The sequence below is a fragment of the Mustela putorius genome, unplaced genomic scaffold (genome assembly GCF_011764305.1).
Source record: "Mustela putorius furo isolate JIRA1106 unplaced genomic scaffold, ASM1176430v1.1 tig00000228_pilon_pilon_pilon, whole genome shotgun sequence".
In the NCBI taxonomy this organism is placed as follows: Eukaryota; Metazoa; Chordata; class Mammalia; order Carnivora; family Mustelidae; genus Mustela; species Mustela putorius.
In genome coordinates this window covers 26,155,698-26,181,254 of record NW_025421322.1, presented here as the reverse complement: position 1 = coordinate 26,181,254, position 25,557 = coordinate 26,155,698, and the positions used below count along the sequence as shown (strand labels likewise).

Below are 25,557 nucleotides of genomic sequence, written 5' to 3'. Positions count from 1 at the left end.
ATTGTTGCCCTGCACGTACGGAGTTTGGAATTGTCGCACACCGGGACGCTGGTACAGTACATGAGAACTTAGCCAGTCAGTCCATGGCCATCCTACAGCCACATCTCAAAAATACCTTGCTGTATTCCATTTGTAATCAGTAACTGCATGAAGTGAGATATTTGGTTCTATGTGAAAATGGCCCCCAAAGAAAGCCAGCTGCTAAAAGGGCCTAATCTGACAGTGAGATTTTAACTAGAAAAGTATGGGATAAACCAGAGGGGACTTTCACAGAACCGAGCAAATGGGTCCACCGTATGCTGCTAAAATGAGGCAAATGATGTATGTGACTGACACCACGAGCGATTTGGCTAGTGACCAATCCTCAATGAAGACAACTGACAAGGTGAAAAAGAGAAATTTTTGTTATAGAAGCTTTTTAAGTTCTTTCTGCCCTTACCATTATAATCTGAAGTAGTTATGTAACATTCCAAGTTATGTGTTACTGCTCTTTCAGGGGGAGTGACTTTAGTGATATTTAGGGATTTGCTGAAATTTTATGATACCTTTCTGATGTCCACAGTCTCTTCAAGTATATGAAAACTCAATGAATTCTGATTTCTAAGCATTATGCCAGATATTACGAATGCTTATTTGTTCATTCACTGCTTCTGTAAGTAATCCTAGCCTGGCTAAGTCATGTTATATAATGGAACTTATAAAGCCCTGATTGAGTTCCTGTGAACCTGGATGGTTTCCAAAGAACCCAGAGGAGAACCTTAAAGTTGCCTCATAGGATACATGAGGAAAATCAAGTGCAGAGATTTTTAAGGCAACTTCCCCAACATCAGTTATTTCAACAGGCTTCCCTCTGCATTTCCCATCCCGCTTTGGTTTTCCTTCCCATGATCACGAGGCTACCTCAAGGCCACGACAGAGACAAAAAGACATTACAGTTCATTCTTCACTTTATTTGCATGTCCCACAATGACTCCTCCCAGATACTAAATTCAAAAGAAAAACCACAGTTCCTCAGTGTTAGCACTAATTTAAGATAAAATCATTTCTTTTAAATGTCTATTTTACCCTTCATTTTAAATTGCAAAGTATGTATTTACATGTTTATATACAGATAACTTCAAAAATGAATTAACCCCAATCTTGGTCCAAGAGTTTCCACTTTAGAAGTGAGATAGTTCTATGCTATGTACATCCTCTTCCAAAAGTCTCTTAGGACTTGGTGAGTTCCAAATATTTGTTCATAAATGCTTCCCCTGTAAGTTTAATGGACCAGGTACTTAATTTCCGAGTAAATCAGAGGAAATATTACAGAACATGCTTTGTACAATACAGCACCACTACTGAGAATGGCTCGGGGTTTTGTAATCCAAGGTTCCGATTTAAAGCAGAAATACGTGGCATAGATTGCCACAGCAAAGAAGTGTCCAATTAAAATGAGAGGGTTAGGAGACAGGCTGTAAGAGAAAAAAAATGCATGTATTAGTAAGACCCAGCAATTAAAATTTACTCATAGATTCTAATTACATATCTCCTATAAAACTAAACACATATTCTGCATTCCAGAGGACTCTGGAAGCTTGTGTTGCCTGTGCTCTGATAGCAGGGACAAATAAATGTTCTTACAAGAAACTCCTTAAAATATACCCCTATCTGTCAGAGAAGCCAGGAACTCTAAGTCCGTTTGACAGTGACAGTTTGACACTGTATATGTGAAGCTGTTTTCTTTCACTGTTCTTGAGATCTCTGCCTGAAGTACCTGGATGGCCTGACCTGTGGGAGTCTTAGGTTTTACAGAAGGAACAGTATTGATATTTCAGATTATAGACAAATGAGAACAAACTTAAAGAATTTTACTGTTCAGACTTTTCAAGAATAATTCTACATATGTCTGCACTGTCAAAACCATTAGTGAGTTTCACAAGTCCCCACACCTTAATCAAAGTAAATTTTTAATACACAGTCTTCTATTATCCATGGCTCCCACAGATCAGATCATGTGGTTAAACCCATCAGCAAAAAACAAGCTTCTATTTTAATCAGAGCTTTGGCCTCATCTACCACCAACTTCTATTCAACACTGTTTTCCCAGAAGTAACACAGGGCTAAATGTTGCTTTTTTCATTTCTCTGAGCAACTTTCTGATTGGGCTTCTTAGGGACAGTAAAGTGACAAAATGTAGAAGGAAGACAGACTTGCAGTAATTCATAAACTGAGCAGTCCAAAGAAAATTTGAAAAATCTGGTTCCTTTGTGTCAACAAAACAACTTACACAGAAAGTAGCCCAACAGGACCAGCAACACATTCTCCACCAAGTTTGAAATAAAGAAAACAGGCTTTTCTCAGTTGATGTAGGGAATCTAAAATAAAATTTGGAAGTTAAAGTTGTTTAAAAGGTTGTTTAAAAGTTATTTCGTTGACTGTGTTGTAAATTCATTACGTAATGCAAATATTCTGCAAACTTTTTGTTAAAAAACACAATTCTAGAAACCAAATTCCTAGTCTGTAAGATACCCAACTTGTATCTCTGAGCAGTAAACTATCAAGTAAAAGGACAACTATGAAGGTAAACATTAACAATGCCTTAGATCTGTATAGTTTCTCATACTTGTCAAAGTGACTGATTAAACCCTCACAACATAGTATTATCAACCAATAATTTTATTTGGAATAAATGTTTCTTTAAGGTGTACCTAGATTTTTTCTTTAGAACAGATAAAAGAAAGATGTAATATGGTACACTTACTCCAATAAAACTCTCTTCCTCTAATCTTTCATTAACTTTTTAAAAATTGTTTGTTGACAGATTCAAATTCATAATGTAAGAAAATCAAGAGCTTAGGAAAGCTTAAAAAGAAGCACTTTGAACAACTCAAAACTTGATTCTTCCCTTTTTCCTTGCCCACCCAGCCATTTCAGCTTCCATACCAACTGGCAAGAGAAGTTTGACTGGAAAACCACAATCAGTTGAGTTGTTGTTCTTTTTTTTTTTTTCTGTTTTAGCAAGAATAAGGCACATAGAGGCTACAGAAGGTACTTGTATTATCATTTGTACTCGAGTTACCGAAGCCTAGATCACTAGGACCCTGGCCAGTTCACAGAAGTAGCTTTGTTGTATATATCTCAAGTAATAGGACTGGAATTGCATTTATTCCTGAAAACCTACCCATGGAGTTTCGTTAACCTACCATTAACTAATCTACACTGCTGGACGTGGGCGGTGGCATGGTCACCTCTAGCTCCGTTTCTAATACTGCCTCTGCTAAGTCACGTTTTCCTTAATATACAGACTGACCATCGCCACTTTACAATATGGAAACAAAAACAAAAGCATGGGACTATTTCAAATGAGTAAAAGGTAGATTCATTTTACTTGTGCACTGTAATAGGAGACAAAATTCAAACTTGTTACGCAGCTCATACTCATTTTAAAGAATACTACTTCGAAAAGAAGTTGAAACTAGTGTTCAGGAAGAAAAAGATTAACAACTGTATTACATTTTAATTCACGGCCGGAAGGATCCTCCATCACAACTTATGCATTTATGGATATGCATGTCCTGGATCTGGACCAGAGGAATTAATAAAGATACACTACTGAAGTAGTGCCAGGAAGGTTGTCTTAAGCCTTCCACACAAGGTGGTGGATACATGATGATTAGAGGCGAAAAATCTTGCTCAAGGATGGCCACTTGGGAGCCAGCAGACTGGGGAAACACAGCTATTTCTCCTAATCACTAACTTGTTTACAATTAAGCTTCCTTCCTGTGCTAAATATTTGCAGCTCAGTAATTTTCATTTAAAAATATCTATAGGGATGCCTGGGTGGCTCAGTTGGTTGGACGACTGCCTTCAGCTCAGGTCATGATCCCGGAATCGCAGGATCAAATCCCACATCGGGTTCCCAGCTCCATGGGGAGTCTGCTTCTCCCTCTGACCTTCTCCTCGCTCATGCTCTCTCTCACTGTCTCTCTCTCTCAAATAAATAGATAAAATCTTTTAAAAAAAAATTAAAAAAAAAAAAATAAAAATATCTATACTTACCATCTGGAGCAGAAAATAATTCATAAAGAGCCTGAGCAAGGATATTCACAACAAAGGAATGAGATGTTTTTCTCGCCCAATAGAATGATTTTTTGGCCTAAAAAAGAAAAAGATCACTTATTACATGGTAAGCGTCGAGGGAAGCACAAATTAATGTTTACAATCCCCTCAAACTAATGTTTATCCTGAAAATCATCTATAAGTAAGCATACCTTTTATTTATCATTTATATATACATACAAAACATCTCCAAAGGAATGGGATTTCCAAAACTCTACAATTTCTATGAGCAAAGTGGTCTGTTCAATCCAATGTGACATAATATTCAAACACAGAAATTTAGAAATTCTGTGAAATTTGTGGGTTGCACAGGCTCACGGTCTTTATGCCTGAACAAGACTGCCTAAAGACCAGGACTTAGGATCAGATTCCTGGGTACTGATCTCCCCAATAACGCCCCATTCCTCTTAGGCCCAGAAAAAAATCTATTGAGACATTTTTGCCAAAGAATAATATCGTACCTGGAAAACAGCTGCATCGTCATAAAGGTCAGGGATACCCTTTAGCAATTTTCTCCATAATTTCAGATCTTTAAAAACAACAGTCATTCCTCCTCCAGTAAGAGGATGTCTCATATTATATGCATCTCCCAAAAGAAGAACACCTATAATGAGAGAATTTAGATAATGACATCATCCTGGATGCATCCCATAAAACAAAACAAAAACAAAAATTCTTTGTTAGGGGCGCCTGGGTGGCTCAGTGGGTTAAGCCACTGCCTTCGGCTCAGGTAATGATCTCAGAGTCCTGGGATCGAGTCCCATATCGGGCTCTCTGCTCAGCAGGGAGCCTGCTTCTCCCTCTCTCTCTGTCTGCCTCTCTGCCTACTTGTGATCTCTATCAAATAAATAAATAATCTTAAAAAAAAATCTTTGTTAATTAATAAACATTATGAATGTCTGTATGGTTCTAAGGGAAAGAAAGTAGGCCCAGGAGGATGATACTCAACCACATTGTGGTTTGAATTAAAAAGCAATTATAAGCAGATACCCCAAACCTATCTGAAGTTAATTTAGAGGACTAAGCCTTGACTGAATCTTATCTGAAAATGAATCCCTTGATTCAAAACTTCAGAAGCAGGAATGCCGCCCTCTAGGTGCACCTTCTGAGCTGCCAAAAAGATTCCCCAGCCACAGTCAGCCTGGTTAATAACCTAACACTCACAGTGACATTTCAGCAAAGCATTTATTTCATTTAATCTGAGAGAAATAGACGACCATAATAATAACATTAATGGGACAAAATTATGGATAGTTCTTTTCTGCACTGTCACAATATGCTACATTTACAACTAAATATAAAATACATATAATAAACATTAATTTATAAAAAGGAAAACTTCTAAATATTAATTGAAATTTATGTATAACTCCTATCTCCCACTAAAAACCTGCATTTCTAATTCTACCAGTTACCGCTGCCATGTTGTTTATGTCCATTTGGAATTAGCTTCTTCATTCTGCTTTGCATTAGTCTCTTTAAAAGATCAGTAGTTTACTAAGCCTGTTTTTCCATAGCAAATTCAATCCATTATGTTCAGGAACCATAGTGTATCAACAGCTCCCATCTGGACCTCTCTTTGGAGTTCTGTACTCACATCTTCAATGGTATTCCACACATCTCCACTCAAATGCCTTACCAGCACTTCAAACCCAGTATGTCCAAAAGTGAACTCATTACCTCTTCCCACACGTCCTTAAACTTGCATTCTTCTTCCTTTATTTCCAATATCATCAAATAGCTGGCAAAATTACCAAAACCTGAAACCTGGAATCCACCAAGAGGCCTTATTGTCCCTCACTAAAACAGCCAATGAGTAACCACGTTGCATGCATTCTATATCCTAAAAAGTATGGGATTTCATTCCCTACCTTCCATTTCTATAGCCACAACCTAGTTTTAACCTTTTTTCACCATTCATATGGAACAATTACATAGTCTTACTAGATTTAGCCTAATCTGTCTTCCAAGCCATACTCCACAACATATCAGAGTAATATCTCTAAAATAAAAATCTAATCATGCCACTATCTTATTTAAAACTTTTCAATGAACTATTAGAAACTAATAAATGATTCAGCAAGGTTTCAAGAGAAAGATAAATATGCAAAAATCAATTGTTTATATACACTAGCAATGAAGAATCTTAAAATGAAATTAAGAAAACAAGTCTATAATAGCATGACAAGGAATAAGATACTTGGAAATAAGTTTAACAAAAGAAATGTAAAACACTCTGAAACTACAAAATACTATTTAAAGAAAAAAACTCTCACTACATTTACAATCAAATTAATTTTTTTTTTAAAGATTGTTTTTATTTGTCAGAGAAATCACAAGAAGGCAGAGAGGCAGGCAGAGAGAGGGGGAAGCAGGCTCCCCGCTGCAGAGAGCCTGATGCGGGGCTCGATCCCAAGACCCTGAGATCATGACCTGAGCCGAAGGCAGAGGCTTAACCCACTGAGCCACCCAGGCGCCCCTACAGTCAAATTAATTTGACAAGAGTACCAAGGCACTTCAATGGGGAAAGAACTATATTTTCAGCAAATGGTACTGGGACAACTGAAAGAAAAGAAGCTGAACCCCTTCCTCCCACCATAAACAAAATTTTAACACAAAATGGATCAAATACCTAAATGGAGTAGCTAAAACTATAAAGCTCTTAGAAGGATATATAGAAGTAAATCTTCATGACCTTGGATTGAGCAAAGACTTTTTAAATATGGCATCAAAAACACAATTGACAAAAAAAAGATAAACTGGGCTTTATGAAAATTAAAAACTTCAACAGACTCCATCACCATGGAATGAGAGAAGTTTGTGCAGCTCATTTATCTGATAAGGGATTTATATCTAGAATGTATAAAGAACTATTAGAACTCAACAATAAAAGTTTTTATTTAACCGATTAAAAAATGTGCAATCTGAATGGACATTTCTCCGAAGAAGAAATACAAATGTCCAATACACACATGAAAAGATTTTCAGCACCATTATCCATCAGAGGAATACAAATCAAAACCACAATGAAGTACCACTTGACACCTAAAAGAAGGGGTATGGCTAAAAAGACAGCTAACAGCAAATGCCGGTGCGGATGTAGAGAAACAGAACCCTCATACATTGTTAATGAGAATATAAAAGGGGGCAGTCCCTTTGGAAAACAGTTTGGCAGTTCCTCAAAGAGTTAAAAGAGTTACCATACCCAAGAAAAGTGAAAATTAAGTCCACGCAACAACTTATATGCAGATGTTCACAACAGCATTGTTTATGACCTCCAAAAGGGCAAACAAATGAAATGTCTATCAACTGAAGAATGGATAGTTGAAATGTAGTATATGTACACATGGAATACTATTCGGCCACAAAAACAAATGAAGGACATGCTACATGGATGAACCTCAAAGAAGCCAGTTACAAAGGATCCACTGACTACATTTATAGGAAATATCCAGAATAGGCAAATCTAGAGAGACAAAAAGCAGATTACTGGATGCCTGGGCTAGGAGTGGGAGAAAAGGAGCAGTGACCGCTAATGGGTATAGCATTTCTTTTTGGAGTGATAAGAAGTTTCTAAAATTGACTGTGGTGATGGTTGCACATATCCACGAATATACTAAAAATGAACTGTATAAACTTTAATGGGTGAACTATATGATTTGTGAATTACATCTCAATAATTATTTAAAAAAAAAACAAACTCTTAAATGACTTTCCACTGTCTATAGGATTAAAACTAAACTTTATTTTTTTTTTTTAAAGATTTTTATTTATTTGTTAGAGAGAGAGAGAGATACAGAATGCAAGCACAGGCAGACAGAGTGGCAGGCTAGCGGCAGAGGGAGAAGCAGGCTCCCTGCCGAGCAAGGAGCCCGATGTGGGACTCGATCCCAGGACGCTGGGATCATGACCTGAGCCGAAGGCAGCCGCTTAACCAACTGAGCCACCCAGGCGTCCCTAAAACTAAACTTTAAAGAAATACCTTACATATCCACTGCTCTGACACCTATTGTGTGCTCCAGCCATAGGAAACTACTGGACTTGACTGAAAGTGCCATCACTTCTCAGCCTTCATGGCCTTTGCAGATGTTGTTCCGTCTACTTAGAAGTCCCTCTTTCACTGTCCACCCAATGAGCTCCCACCAATCTTTCAGGCCCCAACTCCAGTTTTATTTCCTGAGACACATCTTCCCCAATCACTCTTGACACTGCACAAGATCCCCCAACCCCGACCATGCACACCCCTTCACAGTGAACACTGGTACATGAGTGGGCTTTGACTACAGCATTCATCAACAGTGTTCTGAAAGTACCAGTTTATACCCCTCACTAGAAAAACTGCCTTCTCTAGATTTAGGACTATACTTAACTGCTGTAGCCCCAATAACTAGTATAATGACATTTACACTCATTATGAAATAATCAAGACATCATAAAACTAATTTTGGTGTTAGTAATGTGTTCATAGTAACCAGTCCTCTGTCCCAAGTATGACTCCCAGTAGCATAAATTCCATCCCATATTAGATTTGTAATATTAAATTTGAGTATTTACAATATCCTTTGTAAAATCACTCCAATAAAACAATACCTCGTTTATTTACTGGTGAAGAAGGAAGAAAGCTTGCTGGCATAGATCTCAAACGAGAATTCTGGGTGGCTTCCAGGAACGGTTCTTTGAGGTGATCTGCAATAAATCCCATCCAACCAAATAAATGGTTTATAAAATTTCAATTTCTAATTATCACATGTTCTTATCAAGTCTAAACAAATACTTTCTATTATATGTTACATACAATATGTGCTGTATATGTTATATACACTTTGTGATAAATCAAGAACTAATTTTATTAGTACGATTGTTCATTAAGAACCTAGTTATTCAAGCTAAGGAATGACTAAGGATTCTAAGAGAGATTTAATTTAAATAGAAACAGCTGAATGAACAAAAAAGCTAAGAGTGAAACAAATTCAGAAATAAGACATGGAAAAAAACCACCCCCTTTCTCCCAAAATGTTAACTGCCAAGTATCATATTTACACTTAATTTACCATCACCACCATATTCTTGGAATTACAGATGAAATATACTAGCAACCCACAAACAACAGGAGGGTATGTATGGCAGAAAAAGGGTAAGCTGTAGAGAGCTCTACTTTTCTGAGCTTCAGTTTCTTCATCTGTAACATGAAATGCTTGAAAGAGCTCATCTCTGAGACACTCCCCAGTTTAAAGTTTTGTGCTCCTACCTGTATAGAAAATGAACTGTATTTTCATGCAGTTCCCATTGTAATCTGGGAATAGAGGAGCAGAATGCCTAAGCTGAAATTGTTCCATTCCCATAAGAATTTCAATAACCTAATGACTATTAATATAAACCTATCAATAGTTTCCCACCATGATCTCAGGGCAGTTGGGATTGGAAAAGGCAATCTACAATAAAAGAAAAAAATGCTAAAAATATCACATTATCGACTATTTTTTTTTTCTTAAATATGAATAATTCATTTTTCCTCTGAAAGCTTCAAAAATGGCTTCACTAAGTACAAATGTATTGAAATGTTGAAAATGTCATTATTAAAAATCTAGGGTGCCTGGGTGGCTCAGTGGGTTAAGCCGCTGCTTTCGGCTCAGGTCATGATCTCAGGGTCCTGGGATCGAGTCCCACATCGGGCTCTCTGCTCAGCAGGGAGCCTGCTTCCTCCTCTCTCTCTCTCTGCCTGCCTCTCTGCCTACTTGTGATCTCTCTCTGTCAAATAAATAAATAAAATCTTTTAAAAAAAAAAAATCTAAGTAAGGGGCACCTGGGGGACGCAGTTAATTGAGCATCCAACTCTTGGTTTTGGCGCAGGTTGTTATCTCAGGGTTGTGAGATGGAGCGCTGTGTCAGGCTCCATGCTCAGCAGAGTCTGCTTAAGACTCTCTCTCCCGGGGCGCCTGGTGGCTCAGTGGGTTAAAGCCTCTGCTTTCAGCTCAAGTCATGGTTCCAGGGTCCTGGGATCAAGCCCCGCCTCGGACTCTCTGCTCAGTGGGGAGCCTGCTTCCCTTCCTCTCTCTGCCTGCCTTTCTGTCTACTCGTAATCTCTGTCTGTCAAATAAATAAATAAGATCTTAAAAAAAAAAAAAAAGCATTTAAAAAAAACTCTCCCTCTCCCTCTGCCCCTCCCCATCTTACTCACACACTTTCTCTCAATCTCTCTCTAAATAAATCTTTAAAATAAATCTAAGTTAGTCCATGTATACCTTCATATCTGTTAATATTCTGTTATTAAACAGAGTGCTTTCACTTAGATTAAAAAATAACTTGAAAAATAAACAATTTTTAAACAAAATATACCCCTTCCAAAGACAGTTTCCTATAATATCACCATTGGCAAGCAAGGTTGCTCTCCAGTTTTATCAATATTCTTTAAAAGATTTTATTTATTTATTTATTTGAGAGACAGTGATCCCAAGTAGGCAGAGAGGCAGGCAGAGAGAGGGGGGAAGCAGGCTCCCTGCTGAGCAAAGAGTCCGATGCGGGGCTTGATCCCAGGATCCTGGGATAGTGACTTGAGCCGAAAGCAGAGGCTTTTTAACCCACTGAGCCACCCAAGCACCCCGAATTTTATCAATATTCTTAATATTTTAATTAAATATTTAAAATTTACCTTAAATTTTTACTTTACCTTTTTACCTAAATTTTTACTTTTCCTTACATATTCCCATTCTCAAAAAAAAAAAAAAAAAAGGGCCAGAAAGCAATTTTTTAGGAGTGTTTTACAAACATGTCTGAAATTTCACAAAGCCTTTCTGTACTCAACTCCAAACTAGAAAAGATCTTGAAGATGGATTACAGCTCTCATGTTCCGAGGAGGGGATGTATGAGCCAGACACACCTGGCCTCGACCTTGGCTCCACCACTTACTAATAGTCTATCCTTGGGAGAGCTTACTGACTCCTAGTTCCCTCATCAATAAAATGGGGATAATGATAATGCCCTATCTCAGAGGGTGACCATATAGATAAATGAAATCAAGTTTGTAAAGCACCTTATACTAGATATTAATAAATGGTAGCTACAATTTATCAGTAGCCAGGCTACCTAAAAAAGTACGATTTTCCCCAATACTAATAATTATTCTGAAAGCAATGATTTGATTATTAATATGAAAAAATACATAAACTATTATCTTTTAATTTGGAGATTTTTGTATGTGCTGGTTAAACAACTCAACTCCAGCGTATCTGACTGGGTGTGTTTTTTACCTGCCAACCTATCTCTGGCCTAGTTTTAGTGAGAACTGGAGATGCATAGCCTTTTATGATATTTACTTTCAGATTACAGATTACAATGTGAATGAAATCCTATTTCTTACCAGGTAATTGTGGATAAATTTTTTCAGCCATGTATTCTCTTAAGTTCCTGGGCATTTCTCCTCGAATATCAACAAGTACTCGAGTTTCATTAGATGAAATCTGGTAGATGAGAACTGGACTCGGATTGGCCAAAATAAGTTCAGCATGATTAGCTTTAAACTGTGGTGCGTTCTGGGGGGGGGGGGGGAGAAAATATATATATATATATATACTAAATTCCAAGTTGCTTTTATTTTTCTACAATTACATTCCTATAGTACCTTCATAAGAAAGCCGACAAAATGAGATGAAACAGAAACTTTATTGGAGATCAGGTTTTTCCTGAACTTGGAAAAAAGTCCATCTGCAACAACAGTCAATGGAGCGTGGAGTTCCTACAACAAAGATAAACAGTGCTCAGCTAAATGGTTAGAAATACACAGTGAAGGGACCATTCTCTTAAAATGTGCATTCTTGTAAAACAGTTAAATATTTTATTGGACAATGTAATAGAGGATAATGAAGATAATGCTAAAAAAGAAGCTGTTACTGGGCTCAAGTTAATGAATGACCAATGTCTAGAGACACTTCCTCTTGAGAGGACTGCCTGCCTTCCAAGCACTACCATCCAAACCATCTGGGATTAAAGCTACACTTTGATGAACAATAGGGGAAACAACTAAAATCCAAGTGTGGACCACAGAATACTGAATTTCATCACAAAGTCCAAGGACAACTCCACTGTTTATTCTAGAATTTCCTAACTTCATATAGTGTTTTCAATTAGTGGCTAGCGCTTAGAAGAATTTTTGTACACATGGATGTAGGTCCCTATGTTATCTTGCAATCACCCCCATCAGAGTACAGTTTCTAGCTGGTGACCCTAGGGATCAGCCCAGAAACGCCAACAGATTAGCCTTTCACTTTCTCTTCTCTTACTAAACCAACATGAGCAGGTACTGGCAACTATTTCACTTTGCTATTTCTGCAGATTCTCTTACTTTTCCCTTTCAGATTAAAACAATTGTTTGTTTATCCTAATCATTTCTTTTATATTGAATCCTTCCTTTTATCACCTTCCAGGTCCTCTCTGTCTCTCTGCACATGTATATTTCAGTTTGATACTGCTGATCTAGTGGCGCGTGTCTACAAAGTTCTGCAAAGCTCTGAAGAGCAATGTGTTGCGGTCTGAAATCACCCTGCTACAGAGGGCTTAGAGAAAACTCAGTCTATCAGACGAGTGAATCGGTGAGCCTACTTTTCAAAGGAGTAGGAGAAAAAGGAGGAAAAACATGTCTTAGGAAGAACTAACATTGGCTATCTCTCACCTTGATGTCCCCGGTTTCTCTATCCCTGTACTGAACTCCTATCACGGCATCATCTTCTTCTAGTAACTGTAGCACGATGCCTTCAATAAACTTTGTACTAAAGGATAAGCAGAAAGAAATTATACAATAGCACACTTGAGCAATTTAAATAAGGAATGACAAATTCCTTATTCCTTATCTCCAGTGTGCACACATGTACGTAGGGAAGGCCTGGAATGACAAAATGCAAAAATATCATTTATGGACTTTGGAAGTAAGTGTGGTTTTTATTTTCTAACTTCTTGAAGTTAAATACATATATACTGATGTAATGATTTTTAAAAGTAACACGAGATTTTTACCTCATTTCATTAAGAAAAATACATGCAGAGAAACTTCACATACCACACAAATTCATACACAGATGGGAAAATATTGAATTGGGAGCTTATCCACCAAATTACTCAGAATAGTTACTTCTAGTCAAAAGAATCATGGATAAATTTTACAATCTTTGTATTTGTGTGTATTTTCCCATGTTTCTACAATGAACACATTCTACTTCCACAGATAATCAAACTCTCTGTCCTAAGGGTAAGTCCACTCACACCTTTACCCGCTTTCTCAACACTTCTGCCCTTGCTAATGACATGAGGGTTCTCATGTGTAAAACATCCTCAATTATAGTGCTTAAGGGCTATGGGCAAATAGAAGTTAATAATTGAAAGAAGAGCCAGTCCTGTCCAACTAGGGTTTTCCCTAGTCTCTGTTTGTTCTGACTTTTAACAGAAAATAAGGTAAGCACAAACCCCAACTCCCAAATAGTTAGAGAGGACTCAAACCTCAGTTGCTACTGTATCCTTTAAATTACAACAACATAATAAAACCACACAGTGTATTCAGTTAATGGAAAAATCTCGATAGTTCTGTCGTTTAAATGGAAATTCTCTACATGATACTGTCAACAAAGGCAAGCAGATCTAACATTCTTGTAACTTAACAGTTTACTTTAGAACACCTATGCTCTAGCCCCTTCCCAAACACTTATGACAATTTATGAAATAATATTTTTGCAAAGGCCAAGTTCAAATGTGTTTCTTTAACATTCTATATCTGAGTAGTCTTACTTGGGCTCTGCCATAGCTGCTTTCCGGAGACCCATTATGAATCTTCCATGATGGAAAGCTCTTCCGCTCCGCACCTGACTGTTTTCTGATAGAGGATAAGGAATCTGAACCTCTGATTTGCTTTCCTGATCATGAATTATGTAGCCATCTACCACCTGGGCATCAATACCTTCCACTGCATCTGCAAAACAGTTCAGGGCAAAAAAATCAATTTTGTTAATATGCTCAGAGTTCTAAGGATAAGGAGGCATCGAAAATGAGTTTCTGTTTTCATAACGCAATGAAACTATTTTGACAACTGGATATTAATTTAACTATTTCAGAAATCTTAATGTGTCTGGAAGACAACTGTCTTAGCAAATCTGTAATACCACAAAAGATTATTATTTATATATAAAATGTATTCATTAACTTCCATAGGAAAAATATTAAAACCCTCCTAATAATGGCTGAAAAGTTTATGTGTATTCACGTGAAGCGATACAGAAATATTGAACACAGCAGAGATATGTTCAAAACCTGATTTTTAAAAAATCAATGAAATAAATTAAAACAGTAAAATACAAAATCTATCAAAATTGCTGGTGAGATTGTAATAAAACTGATAAATTTACTGGTCATACTGTAAACTAAAAACATTTTAGAAAGTAACTATAGCACTAATTATCAAGAACCAAAAAGAAGTTACAACCTTTGATATAATAATCTTAAATCTTGTAAATCTTCATCTATTGTTCATCCTAAAGATATAATTTTTGATAATCTTTAAAGTGATATGCAAAAATAAGTCCACTATAGTGTTATCTCTAATAAAGAATAACTGAAAACAACCTAAATATCTATCTAAATTAGAAAGAGTACATTATGATATATCAATTGAGAATATACCATACATAGGCCTAAAATCATAATGGTTAGTATATTAAGCTGAAGTACTTTAGAATAATGAAAGAAATAGATGAAAGAAAATCTTCAGAAACACTTCTATCACATATCTAGGCTAAGATCAAAATAAATTCGTTTTCCGATATTCTTTTTAATTGTACTTAAAGTCCACACAGACACAAGCTGGATGAATACTCTCACATATCTGACCCAAAATCAAAACTAGTTAGTTTTTCAGTATGGTTCACAAATTATTACAGTTAAAATTCAGTCAGAGGTTCAGTACACAGACATCTTAAAAGCTGCCAGTTAACAGTGTGTTTGGTTTGGATCTCAGCGAATTGCCAGTTGTTTCTGACCTAGATATTTGAAACCCATCTAGTATTTCTATATTGCTTTGTCCAGCTACTGAGACAGTTTTGTTTTTCTTAACCCATAGCTGTATTATAGAAGTACTTGAAATGTTCAAAGATTTTATTCATTTATTTGAGAGAGAGAGTGAAAGAGAGAGAGAGCATGAGAAGGGGAAGGGAGGGAGAATCAGACTCCCCACTGAGCAGAAAGCCTGACATGGGACTCAATCCTGGGACTCAAGGATCATGAACTGAGCTGAAGGCAGTTGCCCAACCAACTGAGCCACCCAGGAGCCCCAGTACCTGAAATGTTTAAATTGGCCAATTTTAGAACACACCAGAAAATGTAAAAAGTATAGTAGCACAGCAAAACCTTTCCTTGGGTAAACTAACTTAAGCTAAATAAGGTCTAATTTAAGATTTCTTAATATCTATCTGTCTCTATCTCGACTTTATTGATAAAATCAAATATAGCACACTGAACACTTTTACTTTCTTAAGCTGACAAAAGGACAGTACCCTACACTTCAATGAAATTCATGCTTCATAAATACTAGATGTTAATAACACTGAAGCCAGTGACATAACTTAGAGCTATCACCATCTATTAATCGTAAAGCCCCACACTTAAGATACTAGGACTACTGGTCAACATATCAGATAAGATGAAATGGAAAATATTCTTCCACATTAAAAAATGCAGAACTGCCTGCTATAAACAGGCAAATTAAAAAACAAAACTAGCAATGGAAAAAACAAGAAACAAAAAACCACGTGGGTGGCTCAATTGGTTGAGCAACTGCCTTCGGCTCAGGTCATGATCCTGGTAGTCCCAGGATCAAGTCCCACATCGGGCCCTCTGCTCATCAGGGAGCCGGCTTCTCCCTCTGCCCCTTGCCCCTTTCATGCTCACACTCTCTCTCTCTCAAATAAATAAAATCTTTAAAAAAAAAAAAAAACACCTATGCTAAAAATGGAAAGCAAATTCAAAGTCAAACTAGTGAGCAAGTTTTAAAGGCAACAGCATAAGAGCATCAGAACCACAGGCCTAAATGACTGGAGTTTTAAGGACCACTCCTGAATACCAGATAGGGGTTCTCCATGGCCAGGGACAATGAAACTTAGCACCATTCATAAATTTCTTATCAATAAAATAGAAACCACAAAAACTCAATTCAGTGTCCTGAGATATGGCATGGAATCCAGACATACCTTTGTGCCACGACCTGGTATAAAGTCTGAACCTCAAACTGAGTATACAGTGCATAATAAAATAGGTATCATTTATGAAAGCCCAAATATAAACCAGAGTCAAAGAATAAATATAACAGAAGACTTAGATGTATGAAACTTTATTTAAATGCATTAAAGACCTAACTGAATGGAGAGTATACCACATTCATGGACAGGAAGTCCAAATCAATTATTTCAAAACTGAAGTATAGATTCAGTGCTAGTTCAGTCATAATCTTGACAGACTTTTTTTTTAATCTAATTCTAAATTATATATAGGAAACAAAACACCAAGAAAAGCCAAAATAATCCCAAAGAAAACAAGATGGGAAGGAAATTCCTCACTAGATATTAAGATTTAATATAAAATTACAGCATTTAAATTATAACGTATTAATTTTAAGAATTCTAGATATTAAGCTTAAGCCATAGGGCAATCAATTATTTTTTTAAAGATTTTATTTTTTTATTTACTTATTGACAGAAATCACAAGTAGACAGAGAGGCAGGCGGGGGTGTTGTGGGGGAAAGCAGGCTCCATGCTGAGCAGAGAGCCCGATGTGGGGTTCAATCCCAGGACCCTGGGATCATGACCAGAGCTGAAGGCAGAGGCTTTAACCCACTAAGCCACCCAGGTGCCCCAGGGCAATCTTTAAAAACCCATATTCAGGGGGCACCTGGATGGCTCAGTTGGTTAAGCATTTAACTCTTGATTTCAACTCAGGTATGATCTCAGAGTCCTGAGATCAAACCCTGCATTAGGTTCCATGCTCCGTATGGAGTCTATATGGAATTCTCTCCCTCCCTTTCCCTCTGTCCCTCGACCTGCTCATGCAATAAATAAATAAATAAATAAATAAATAAAATCTTTTTTAAATTTTAAAAAATAAATAAAAACTCATACTCAGGAAGGATAAATCCATATTATATTAAAAATCCATACTCCAGGGCGCCTGGGTGGCTCAGTGGGTTAAGCCACTGCCTTCGGCTCAGGTCATGATCTCAGGGTCCTGGGATCGAGCCCCACATCGGGCTCTCTGCTCAGCAGGGAGCCTGCTTCCTCTATCTCTCTTTCTCTCTGCCTGCCTCTCTGTCTAGTTGTGATCTCTCTCTGTCAAATAAATAAATAAAATCTTAAAAAAAAAAAATCCATACTCCAGGGACACCTGGGTGGCTCAGTCAGTTAAACATCTGCCTTCACCTCAGATCATGCTCCCAGGCTCCTTGCTCAGCAGCCTACTTCCTCTGCCTGCTCTGCCTATTGCTCCCCCTGCTTGTGTGGGCGCTCTCGCTCTCTCTCTCTCTGACAAATAAATAAATAAAATCTTTAAAAACAAAATCCATACTCCAGAAAGTAACTATACCAAGTGTTCCTTTATCCACAGCTCATACCTCAGGGGAAATGAACAGCATAGTAAATGTTAATGAGGACTCTTTTTTTTTTTTTTTAAGATTTTATTTATTCATTTGACAGAGATCACAAGTAGGCAGAGAGGCAGAGAGAGAGGAAGGGAAGCAGGCTGCCTGCCGAGCAGAGAGCCGGACATGGGGCTGGATCCCAGGACCCCGGGATCATGACCTGAGCCAAAGGCAGAGGCTTTAACCCACTGAACCACCCAGGCACCCCTGAGGACTCTTGTTTTTGATATTAAAGTTACTCATTGTATGTGGACTGGCTAAAATACTTCAGAGATGCTCCTTACTCTTGCATAAACTACATATAAAAATCCACTAAGGCTTGTTACTACAACCTCAATGATGTGCCCTGAAGTTAGATCTCTAAATGATTCTATGTAGAGCCATTACTTGGAGAGCATTTCTGGTTGCCAGATGTTCAACTATAAAAGTAACCAAGTCCTGCTCAGGATATTGCCACATCCTCAAGTGAACCTCTCAAGTAAGGTGGAGATTAAGAAACCTAAAAGGACAGAAATGGAATGTCCTTTCTTCATAAAGCACTCTTTCCACTTGGGTCCTAGACCCTGTGGGCTTTTGCTTTTCCTCTGCACTTCCTCAGTTCCATCTTTTTGATTCCCACTCACCTCACTGATCTCTATGCATCAGAGCATCCCAGGGTTCAGTCCTGGACCTCTCCTGGTAATGTCTTCAAGTCTTATTTAAATGCCGTGACTCCTCTTTCTCTCATACCTAACACCTGATTCATCAGCAAGTCCTCCTGACTCTTCCTTCAAAAGGCATTTCCAGAATGTTACCACTATCTACCTGTCTACCACTATGACCCTGTTCCAAGCCATCAATTCCCACTGATTCTGCAATAGCCTCCAAAGAGGTCCCCCTGCTTCCATCTTGGCCACTTTATGACCTACTCTTTTTTCCTACAGAATAACATGAATACTTCTAAATAATATATTTTTTTAAAGGTTTTATTTATTTATTTGACAGAGAGAAATCACAAGTAGATAGAGAGGCAGGCAGAGAGAGAGAGAGAGAGGGAAGCAGGCTCTCTGCTCAGCAGAGAGCCTGATGCGGGACTCGATCCCAGGACTCTGAGATCATGACCTGAGCTGAAGGCAGCGGCTTAACCCACTGAGCCACCCAGGCGCCCCCTAAATAATATTTTTAATCACACTTCTAAAATGTGAGATTGAGGGGCGCCTGGGTGGCTCAGTGGGTTAAAGCCTCTGCCTTCAGCTCAGGTCATGATCCCAGGGTCTTGGGATCGAGCCCCACATTGGGCTCTCTGCTCAGCAGGAAGCCTGCTTCTCTCTCTCTCTCTCTCTTCTGGCCTCTCTGCCTACTTGTGATCTGTCTGTCAAATAAATAAAATCTTTAAAAATAAATAAAAAATAAATGTGAAATTGAATAACTCCTCTTTTTAAAATTCTCCCATGGCTTCCCACATAAGCCAAATCCACATAGCAGGCTACAAAATTCTAGAGACTCAGCCCCCATGATCTGACCATTATTTACCCCTTCTCCCCTTCACTCACACAACTCCAGTCAACACTATTCTCACTCTTCACTCTTCAAAAAATTTGTCTGCACGACCCTGAGATCATGACCTGAGCTGAAATCAAGAGTCAGACCAATCGATTAACCAACTGAGCCACCCAGGAGCCCCAAAACACGCCTTCTTTATCCGCACATCTACATCTTGTTACTGCCCTATTTCTGTCTTGTTACAGAAAAACTCAAGAGTGCTTTTCTAGTCTCAAATTTTTTTCACTCCCACTCAACTTCAGTCTAGGTTTTATCCCCATGACTCTGTTGAAATATCTTGTCAGTGTCACAAGCAACCTCCAAATTGCCAAATCCCACGGTCATTTTTCTATGCTCATCTCACCTGAGCCTTCATTAACAAAGCATGATGTAACTGTCCTCCCCTTTCTTGACACATGACCATTCCCGCCTGAGAAAAACTCTCTCATGGATTAAATGGCACCAAATCCCCTGGCTTTCTTCTAGCATTCTGCCAGCTGCCTCAAACATTCGTTTTCAGGCTTTTCTTCTTCTGCCTGAGCCTTAAACAGCAGTTTCCCAAGACTTGGTTTATTCTGTCTTCTCTTTTCTCCCTACATGCTCTCAATCACTTATTGTGGCTTGTAAATACTACAAATAAGCTGATACCTCTGAAATTTCTAACTCCAGGCAGCCCAAACCACTCCTCTGCGCTGGAGAGTCATATATTCAGCTTAACTTCTCCACTTGGGTATCTCAACATGTCCTGCAAATTATCCCCAGTGCCTGTTCCTCTCTAGGTCTTCTTATCAGTAAGTGATACCACCATCTATCAGCTGTTCAAACCAAAACCTATGAATCACTTTTAATACCTCCGTCTCCCTCATATCTCACACCAATCCCATAGCAAGCCATGCTGTTTCTGTCTCTTCATTTTAACATCAGTCTGTCCACTTCTCTTCATATCCTCTGCTACCATGCTAGCCCAAACCACCGTCATCTGTCATTTGAACTTAGCAATGAGTTCCCACTAGATTCTGCATTGACTCTTGCTACCCCACTGCCACAATCCTACAGTCTATTTGCCACATTTTATCCACATATTCTTTTAAAACAGCATTCTATCAACTGCAGGTAAATGAATGAACTAAATGAAATGTATTTCAACTTGTGAACCGTGTACTTGGATAGAATCACAAAGATTTAAAAAGTAAAATGAAACAAACTTCAGCCAAATACATGTATGTACAGGGTCAGAATATAAAATGTGCTTCTTATTGTGAGTAGACGTCTAACGTTTGAAGCCACTTTATATAGGCAGAAACCAGGTCACGGGCACACTCCTGCTCTACCAACTGCAGAGCCTTCATGATGTGGCTGCTGCCTCTCTCTCCATCCTTAATCTCAAGCCATTCTCCCTTCCCCATCACCCAATACTTCCTAGCTACACTGCTCTCCTTTTCAGCTCCTTGATTAAAACAGCAAATACTTATAGAGTGCCAATCATATACCAGACGCTGTTCTGAGTGCTCTGTGTATATGACTTCATTTCATCCTCATAATAATCTAGGAGGCAAGGACTCATATAAAATGCCCATTTTACAGATGAAGAAACTGGTACGTAACAGGTTGAATAACTTAGCCAAGAATATACAGCTTTTTAAGCGCCTGAACTGGTATTCAACCCCAGGCAATCTAGTTCCAGAATCAATGCTCATAATTCCCACACCATCCTGCCTACCACATGAGCCAAGCAAGCTCTTCCTCAGTTCAGAGCACAAGCGTATTTTGTACCCTGACCCTTACGAGGGGCCGGTGAATCTGTCTCATTCATTAGTACATCCCTGGTACCAAGTCCAACACCTCAGACAGAGTAGACAGTGAGTAAGTATTCCCAAAATGAATAGTTTGTGTTTAAATACCGATGGTTTAACAGATGATACTTAAATAAAACATTCTATAAAGGACACATAATATGTACCTTACCTTACCAGGCATAGTTCCCTTCACCTTTCACTAAACTTCACACCTTCATTCTAGTTTTCTAATCTTTAATTTTGACCATTCCTGTTTTTTAGCCACTTTACTGTATCTCTTCATACACTAAAGCCTTATTTTCTTCTTTGCTCTCATTTTCATGCAGATCTATTGGTAAAGAGGAACTTTCAGAAATGTAAATAAATTGTAATACCTTTTTTACCAGTTAAAAGGATAGTCTAAAGTGAAGAGTACTTGCTTATACCACATAACTGCTAAAAATTAATATGAACCTACCTTCAAGATCAAGGTCTTGGAGAACATGATAACCACCCGGCTGCAGAAATTCTCCAACTATCCTGTCGGGCTCTTTTAAATCTCTCTCAATTACTGTTACCTTTCTTCCATCTCTGGAAAGCATGGCTGCCAAAGCAGAGCCAACTACACCAGATCCCACAATGATAACTTCTGGATCATTCTGAAAAGATACTGAAGAGGCAGCTGCTCCTATTAAGGTTGTTTCTGAAATATTGCTTCCTTTTTTGTGCTGTTTAAAAAAAAAAAAAATTAATTACATATCCACATCTGCTATCCTTAAATCATGCTACTACTATATAGAGACTCTGGACTTCCCCATCTTGGGCAAAAGGTACATCTTATTATCAAACCAAATGCATTGTATTTTTAAATCCAGATCATATATAAAAATGACAGATATCAAAATATTTAGTTAAATAAAAATGTATAATTATATCCCAATAAACTTAAATATATCTTCTATTTTTCCACATATATTTAGAAAATGCTATTATACAGCCATATTTAGAAATCCACACCAGGCTAAATATAAATTATGTTTACAAAGGGCTCCGAAGACTTATTATAGGGAAAATTCTGTCATTAATTACTCAATTCTTCAAGTACATTCTAAGCATCTACCAGATGAGGATCACATACAGCTCCTATTTCGACTTCATATTGCAAACTACTCAGCACCTTTCACACATTTTCACTATTTATTTTTATTTTCTCCTTCTGGATTTTCATGTGAAAAAAATCTATCTTACCCTAACAATTCCTTTTATATAACAAAAAGACTATCAAATCCTGGCTATTAATCTATTAATTGAGAATTATTTAACTCAAGAGAATTCTGAAAGGACAAAATTCCTCCTGTCCCTTGGGATTTGACCCATTCATATTTGAGTCCTTAACACAGAATATATTTAATTTCACCCATCTTGACACTCTAAGAGAGCCTAGCCAAACAGCTGGTCCATTTAGTTATAAACATCAAACCTATCACTAGTTGGGCTGATGATAAAAACTTTAGTCATAAGATGATGAAAAAGTCCTGTTTTGAGAGATTAATGCCCGCTCAGAGTAACAGTGCCTGTTGGGTTTTTTAACATGAATAACTCAGGGTTAAAATGAGTTTTTTTCTTGGTATGTAGGTTGACAAATACAAATACATTTCAGATACAGAATTGCAAGGAACAATCTCCTTTGAGTTCTCTGGCCATGTTGATTAAGATAAGCCCAACCCATTCTGAAGGGATTTTAACAGAAGACCTGAGGCAAAAAGGAAGGAAATAAAATCTAAAATCTTTTAGAATTTTGATTCTCTGTGATTTTAATATGCATCCAGTCTTCCTTCACTCTACAGGGACTGGGGCCTTGTCCATTCCATTTTTTAAATAATTTTTCTTAGAGAAATTACCTTTTTGTCCTTTACTAAGATAAGACAAGAGTCTCCTCTTCCCATAAGTTTTTCTTAATGGCCAGCATAACTGACTATATTTAAACTACTCTTCTGAAAGCAAGATAAGCCCTCTTTGCATCTTAGCCACTTCGTAACTAGTTTTTCTTCCTTAGTCTTCCCTGTTAAACACATACACACACACTCCTGAAATGGGAGTTTAGTTAGTCATCCAGAGAATGGTCAGTAAAAGCACTAAGGGGAAATTAGCACTCAGTGAGTCCACCAAGTCCCTGATGTTTAGGAATAAGCAGAAAGCCTGAAGCATTCACAAAATGGAACCAATCATTGATCCCTGGCAATCCAGTTCTCCCTTCCCCAAAATGTCTCAACATCACATGATGTAATCGCATTCCAGGCACCTACCTACACGAGTGCTCAGTGTCCTTGGCAAAAGTTACCTCAGATAACGCCAAAGATTTCAAACTGAGATTAAGATTCCCTCTCCCTCCTTTCCTGCTGCTCCAAGCCATACCCACCATTACTGTTGCTCAAAGCACTTGTCAAAAGGTTCCCAACATGCTATGTCTAGAAGTACACTACCTTTAAACTAATAAGAGCTACTATTTATTAGCCGGTTACAGGGCACATTACATCATTTAATTCCTTAGCTAAGAACAAGACTGGTGCCACCCCGGTCTAATAGAAGAGGTAACTGACTCTTACAGAAACGAAGGTCTTGCCAAAGGTCTCAGAGCCAGAAGTGGTGGGGCAAAAATTCTAATTCAAGTCCCCCTTCTGCAAACCTTGCTAATCTGTACTGTGGATATAGGAAAATAAAGTAGCTCTGGAACCCTCAAGGAGTAAACGACTTTTTTAGGCCACTGGTCGTAACCTGGAATCACCATCACCGCTCACCTGGCTTCCTCCTCCAGTCTCTCACCGGACAGCCCCGCTACCATTCTCCTGCCCCTGCCATCCACTCTCCTCACACCAACTGGAAATGCTTTCTAAAGTTAAAATCAAGTATTGTTACTCCCTTGCTTAAAACCCTCCAGTGCTTTTGGGGAAAAAGTCCAAACACCCATGACCAACAGGCCCCAAATGTTCCGGCTTTGAAGCCAGACCTCTTCTCCCTCATGTACCATTGTCCTCCTCCGCTGTCTTTGCAGAAGGCCTCACTTCCCATGTGATTGAAGTCTGGCCTCAGAATTAGGAACTTGCCTGAACTGTGGACCTTAATCAAGTATCCACATGATCTGGGACATTAAGGTACGAATATACTGAAGGCCCCACTGACAGCGAAAGAGGAGGGGATTTTGCCCAAGACTTTTTAAAATGCTCAACTAATTTTTACTCCACCAGCCTTCTGAATTGTTCTGTTACTCTTCCCAGACAGCTGTCATTTATAAACACAGGACATAACCCACAGCTGCTCACATTCTTCTCAGGTACAAATACAAGGATTTCAATAAAACGCTTTTTCCCAATAGCAAAAAGCGATTCTGTCCTCCTTCAAAATGAAATTCTAATATTTCATTTCCCCTTTCATAATCAAATCAATTTCAAATAGCACTGGCTCAACCCACACTAAATGAAACAAAGCTTTTCAATCACTCCTAACAGTGGCAAAAAATGTAGCCAAGGAACAGTCAAGAGCTTAAAAAGAAAAACACAACAAAACAACAAAAAGCACAATTAAAGGAGAATTTACCATAACCAGATTATCTATATTGCTGCCTTCTGGCCTTAGAGTAGACGAAAATTTACATCTGAGTGACCCCAACCCTAATTTTAAAAAGAACACCCTCACTCATTTGCCTACTTAAAATTCCACCTACCCGCCTAGACCCAAGTTGCTCTTTATTTTCTGATCCCGGGGGCGACTTGGCCCAGAAGAAGCCAATGAGAGGCAAGGCCGACAGAATGTCTGAGAAGAGCGCGAACTGGGAGCCGCTCTGCTGGCGCCCCAGGGCGGCTCCGCTCCGGTAGCGATAGCGGTAGGAGAGCACCAGGCCCAGGGACAGGAACACGAGCACGCACAGCAACAGCTCCTTGTTGGCAAAAGAGACGAAGTCTCCGCATTTCTTGTAAAAATATGTGAAAGTGGCAATGCCCAAGAAGGTCCACATCGTTCAAAGGCTCCTCCGGTGCTCCCGGGTCAAAGCTAAGATCCTCTTTTTCTCTGTAGGGTTTTGGTGACTCGAGGATTTCCCCAAAACGTGTCACCAAAGGGAGCACGAGGAATTGGCCAACCTCCAGCAAACACCGTCACAGGGTTACAATTCAAATCAGAGGAATCTACAAAATTATATCAAGTTGGTATAAAAGTACGGAAAGAAGGGAAAGTTGTCCAGACTTAGAAAGGAGTATTAAAAAAATCGACTGCTCCAACAGCTCCCGGCCAGGCTCTCCTCTTCCCAGCAATCCATGTATTTCTTCTGGACGGGCTTCTCCAGGGTTGCTGCTGGTGGCGTCTCCAAGGCCGCTGTGGGCTCGCCGTGCAGGAGAACCGTCCTCGCCCACCTGCAGCAGGTGCCCTTTCAGAAGCGGATGGGGAGACGGAAGAAACGTCTGGGCGCGGCCTGGCGGGGAAGCGGAGCGCGGAGAGACGCCGCC

The 25,557-nt window shown here is 38.6% G+C and overlaps 1 protein-coding gene across 1 annotated transcript; it reads right to left on the bottom strand.

The window, feature by feature from the left end:
* Window positions 1-929: 929 nt before the first annotated feature.
* Window positions 930-25,070, bottom strand: SQLE (squalene epoxidase). Its single transcript, XM_004743544.3, has 11 exons — window positions 24,780-25,070; window positions 21,537-21,786; window positions 13,873-14,053; window positions 12,767-12,863; window positions 11,720-11,833; window positions 11,459-11,630; window positions 8,692-8,787; window positions 4,563-4,705; window positions 4,042-4,138; window positions 2,270-2,357; window positions 930-1,454 (listed from the first exon to the last, which is right to left on the bottom strand). The coding sequence occupies exons 1-11, from the start codon at window positions 25,068-25,070 to the stop codon at window positions 1,262-1,264; spliced, it is 1,722 nt and encodes a 573-aa protein (XP_004743601.1). The 3' UTR covers window positions 930-1,261.
* Between the last annotated feature and the right edge of the window lie 487 nt (window positions 25,071-25,557).